Here is a 5519-nt window from a genome sequence, read left to right as displayed (position 1 = left end):
ATTTTAAACTTTAGTCAAGTTTTAAATATCTTTGAATTTTTATCATTTTTAGGCTTTATTGTTGTGATCTAATTTTTTTTTCCCCAATTTAAAGAAAAAGAGAATTCAATGAAAACTTCATCTAAATTTCACTCAATATAATTCTTCCGTATATATGCTTCATCTAGAACTTCATCTAAAACTCACTCAATAAAACTTCATCAGTTTTAGGCTTTATTGTAGTAACCCCATATATAATTTTCGGCAACCGTTTTATATTCCCCATTAAAATACCTAGGGTTGCCAAAAATTTATTGGCCCACACAATCGTCATCCATCACGTTCCCACGCATCAACGCCTCCACAGATTAACGCCCCTTCACATCCCCTGATCACATCTCCTCCTCCACATAGAAACGTTCCCACACGGCAAACGTTCTACCCACCATCCCTTAAGTCTCAGCCATCACCACCACGTTCCTCAACCGAGAAGATCAAACATCCTCTGTTTTGCACCCTTAAAACAGAGTAGGTGGTTGCTCTCAAGTATTCTATTGTACCCTCAAAATAGAGCAAGTGAATAGCCAGGGGACGGGCCTAAGTCCAGAAAGCAATCAAGGAAGTGCAACCATATTTCCATTCCATCGTTTATCATTGACGCAGTCAAGGTAGTTTCTCCTATTTTTCTTTGCGGTCTACATGATGTCTTAGTCAAGTCAAAGTAAAAATATATGTCAACATTATCATTATTGATTATCTGTAGCATGCCAACATTAAGGATCATGTTTTCATATCACAGTGATCATACTGCATTAAAATTGATATTTCCTCAGTTGGTTGCCGACCCTGCATTGGAAGACAAAAAAAGGATGATTTATTTCTTAGATTTTATAAAAGCCAATTGATGCTTCATGCATTCTCAGTAGTTTTTATAATACCTGTTGGACCACCTCTCTGTTGCAACATGGACCGAAAAATGTACTAAATTAGACTCTTATTGTTTCTGCATAATCAGTTATCTGATCTCCAGTTAAGTTCTATCATCGTGGGAACTGATCGAGCTGATAACTATATATATATATATATGTTGAGCAAACTTGACATGATATAGGGCTGCTAATGCTAATGCTTGGCATTATTGAGAGTTACTGCTAATGCTAATGCTTGGCATTCTTTTGCAACTCATGATATATATATATATATATATATATATTTATATGTGTTGAGCAAAATTGAAGTAAACTGATCTAGAATACGAATGGTATACATCACGTCCATACCATAACCCCATCCCCTCTCCACGTTGCCTGCATCACCCATATATGCTAGCTTGGTGTTGATCACAATAGATATATGTATATATATATATATATATTTCTAATTTTCAAGTTCTTGAGGATTAATACCTTGCAGTTTAGTTGTTCAACAAATGGCATGTAGCATGCATGCAGCTAGCTGGATCGATGATCCTGGAGAATATTCTGTCTTTAACTCCTTATTCAATCTGATCAAAGCCATTTAATTTAGTGTACCATTTAATTTGGTTAACATATGGACATTTTTTATTGTGTACTGTAGAAACAAGGATGATTTAATCTAGTTTTATCCTAAACAAGGGCTGGACTATTTCTAGTTTGATCCTGATTTGTTGAGTTCTGGCTCCTACCCGTTTGCGTTTTAACCATGCCTCTGTTTTGATGCTTTGATTGTGTTTATTGTATTATATGGTATTAAGTACCTTCTCAATATATCAGTCAATTTGTTAAACTTAACTGGGTCTAAGAAGCATATGCCCGAGACAAGCATAAAAAGTTCCATATTTATTTTATACGTTCAAAATTTATGCTTTATTTTGCTTTACTCTTTCAATTAAATATTTTCCGTACTATGTTTTAAGTTATTGATTATCTTGGATTCTTATTCAATTTTGTTTTCATATTTATAATTTAGTTAAGCTATGGACAAAAGTTGGATGAAAAAACCTCGACATACAAAAGAGTATGTCAATGGTGTCAATGAGTTTTTGAAGTTTGCATGCGAGAATTGTGCTACAGATTCGTCGATTTGTTTCCCACGTAGAAAATGTGGATTACGTAAGATGTTCATGCCCAACATGGTATATGATCATTTGATTAGCTATGGAATTTCTCAAGGTTACACCATTTGGCATGCTCATGGGGAGAGAGTAGGGGAGGCATCTTACCATACTACTGATGCCCAAAATCATAATGAGCCAATACATGAAGGCTCTAGTGGGATGACAACCATGTTACATGATGGTTTCCCTATGTTTGATCCTAAAACAGTTGAGGGTGAGCCTGAAATAGGTGTGGATGCTGGAGAAACTGGAGTGCAAAATGAAAATTGACAAGGTTCTAGAGAAAGAGTTAATAAATTTTACAATATATTGAAAGATGTTGATGAGCCATTATATGAAGAATGCACAAAACATACTAAGTTTAGTGTTATCGTACGTCTATGGAATATGAAATGTTTGGGTGGATTGAGTAATGACATATTCACAAAACTGCTTGAATTTGTGAATGAGTTGCTCCCACCAGGAGCATCGTTGCCTAAAAATACGTACGAGGTGAAGAAGTACATGAATGAGTTAGGTCTTGGATACAAGAAAATCTTAGTATGTCCCAATGGTTGTATGTTATTTTGGAAGGACAATGAGAATCTGGAAACATGCGTGGTATGTGGAGTGTCAAAATGGAAGCAAAAAGAGTCTATGGATGATAGGTCTAGAAAAGGGAAAAGAAGTCCAGCGAAAATATTACGATGGTTTCCGTTAAAGACAAGGTTACAAAGGCTTTTTATATCATCGAAAACTTCTTCACAAATGAAATGGCATGCTATAGGCCGCAATAATGATGGGGTACTAAGGCATCCAACAGATGGCATGGCTTGGAAGACGTTTGATTCACAACATGATGATTTTGCCTCTGACCCCCGCAATGTTAGGCTTGGTTTATCTGCAGATGGCTTTAATCCTTTTGGTAACATGAGCATTTCCTATAGTACCTGTCCGGTTATGTTGGTACCTTATAATTTACCTCCTTGGATGTGCATGAAACGATCAAGTTTCATGCTATCGTTGATTATACCGGGACCATCACCACCTTCAATGAATATAGATGTATACTTAGAGCCTCTAATATCAGAATTAAAAGAATTATGGGAGGTTGGAGCACCAACCTATGATGTTTGCTCCAAAGAGATCTTTACAATGCGTGCAGCTTTAATGTGGACGATAAATGATTTTCCTGCGTATGGTGATTTGTCTGGGTGGAGTACGAAAGGTCGTTTAATATGTCCTTGTTGTATGGGTAACACACAATCTAGATTGCTGAAACATGGAAAAAAGTTTTCTTATATGGGGCATAGACGATTCTTGCCAAGTGATCATAGGTGGAGAATGATGGCAAAAACATTTGATGGTACACGAGAAATTGATCTTTCACCTACTATGCCAACACCTGATGAAATTTTGGAACAATTAGATGATTTAAATTGCAATGATAGAACAGATCGTAAAAGAAAAAGAGTTGTGGGGTCGACTAATGTTAAGAAACACTCATGAAAGCAATGTAGTATTTTCTTTAGTTTGTCTTACTGGAAAGATAATTTATTGCATCATAATCTTGATGTGATGCACATCGAAAAAAATGTGGTGGATAATATTGTTGGCACACTATTAAATATTGATACAAAATCAAAAGATGGCATAAAGGTACGACTTGACTTACAAGAGTTGGGTTTGAGACCACAACGTCATCTAGTTATAACAGCTGCAGAGAAGACATATTTGCCTCCATCTATTTTCACAATGAGTAACAAAGAGAAAGAAGACTTATTGAAGGTTATACAAAATGTAAAAGTATCAGACGGTTATTCTTCAAATATTTCACGTTGTGTCAAGCTTCAACACCGTATTATAGTGGGCATGAAGAGTTATGATTACCATATATTGATGCAACAACTCCTGCCAATTGCATTACATGGGTCATTACCTAAGAAGGTGATAGAACCATTAATCAAGCTATCTGGATTCTTCAAGGGAATTTGTTACAAAACGTTGCGGCTCGAAGATTTGGACCAATTGGAATTTAGAATACCTTACATATTGTGCCAATTAGAAATGATATTTCCACCATCATTTTTCAGGGTTATGGTGCACTTGACCATACATTTAGTTGCAGAATGTAAGCTTGGAGGACCTGTTCATTATCGATGAATGTATCCCGTTGAAAGGTATGCTATAGTTATTCAATTAAAAGCACATAAACATAAGTGGAATGAGAACATATATATATATATAAGTAATCGAATGATTTATGTGGTAGGTACCTACACCGACTTAAGCTTCATGTGCATAACAAAGCTGCACCAGAAGGTTCCATTGCTGAAGGATTTTTGTTGGAGAAATTATTGATGTTTTGTTCTCGTTATTTAGAATCCGCTTGAACGATTTTCAATAGACCATCTAGAAACCCAAATGATTCTAAAGGGAAAGTTGTTGACGTTAGCCTCGATTTCAAGTTGTGGACCCGAGTACATCTTTATATTCTCTTCAACTCTGACGATTTCACTCCATTCTACATGTAAGTTGCCATGCTTAATAAGTACGAATCAAATTACATTTCATTTATATTTGTGTAATTATAACAAACATTTGTAATGTCATGAACATATATAGGATGCACTTCGAAATAATGAGGAATACAGTTGATAGGAATCATTTATCGAATGATGAACTACAGAAGAGGCATGAAGACCAATTCTGTAATTGGTTTCAAGACTATGTATGGATTACACCCAAGACCACTTTTATTATGCCTCTGTGGCTAATTTTCGTCATTTTAATCAATGCTAATAATCCAACCTTTCAGGTAATGAAAATGGATGACAATGGAAGAAGTGAATTGGGCTATAAAGTCGTAATGCATTCTAAAGATCCCATGCAAGTTGCCAAAGAATTTAAGCGAATTGTCATTAATGGCACAAAATTTTGCACTAGGAATCATGAAAATGGGAAGAAAACTCAGAATTGTGGTGTTAGTGTGTGTACTGATCAAGATGGCCCTGCTTGGTATGGTCAATTAACATGCATAATTGAGGTTATGTATTATGATGGGTCCCGATATGTGTTTTTCAAATGTGATTGGGCAGACGTTGCTCGAGGTAGAGGTTTCAAGGTGGACGAGTTTGGCTTTACTCTTGTAAATTTTTCTCATTTAGTACACACTAGTAGTCAGATAACTGATGATCTGTTTGTTTTATCTTCCAAAGTATCTCAAGTATTTTATGTGGCAGATGCAAGATGCTCAAATTGGGTTGTGGTTGTTAAGATAAAACCAAGAGACGTGTATGACACTGGTGAAGAGGAAGTGATTGACGACGATGAGGATGAATATTTAGTCAACGAATATTGTATTAACACTTCCAACCATGAAGCTATTGAACCTGGTATTGACGATGTTGTGTGGACGTGAAATGATATAGATGGAATGACGATCGGAACTCCCCAATAGTGT

At 35.9% G+C, this 5519-nt stretch overlaps 1 protein-coding gene across 1 annotated transcript; it reads left to right on the top strand.

Moving 5' to 3' along the window:
* Window positions 1-2464: 2464 nt before the first annotated feature.
* LOC122316252 lies at window positions 2465-4219 on the top strand. The gene is made up of 2 exons (XM_043132783.1): window positions 2465-3422; window positions 3606-4219. The coding sequence occupies exons 1-2, from the start codon at window positions 2465-2467 to the stop codon at window positions 4217-4219; spliced, it is 1572 nt and encodes a 523-aa protein (XP_042988717.1).
* Window positions 4220-5519: the final 1300 nt, after the last annotated feature.

This window comes from Carya illinoinensis, chromosome 7 (genome assembly GCF_018687715.1).
Source record: "Carya illinoinensis cultivar Pawnee chromosome 7, C.illinoinensisPawnee_v1, whole genome shotgun sequence".
Taxonomy (NCBI): domain Eukaryota; kingdom Viridiplantae; phylum Streptophyta; class Magnoliopsida; order Fagales; family Juglandaceae; genus Carya; species Carya illinoinensis.
Note: the sequence above shows the minus strand (reverse complement) of the source record. Positions and strands in the feature narration are given on the sequence as shown.

Coding starts and splice junctions, on each gene's coding strand:
- LOC122316252 (XM_043132783.1), top strand. CDS start 2,465: ATGAAATGTTTGGGTGGATTGAGTAATGACATATTCACAAAACTGCTT. Junction 3,423..3,605: donor GATGGCAAAAACATTTGATG/GTACACGAGAAA, acceptor CTTACTGGAAAG/ATAATTTATTGCATCATAAT.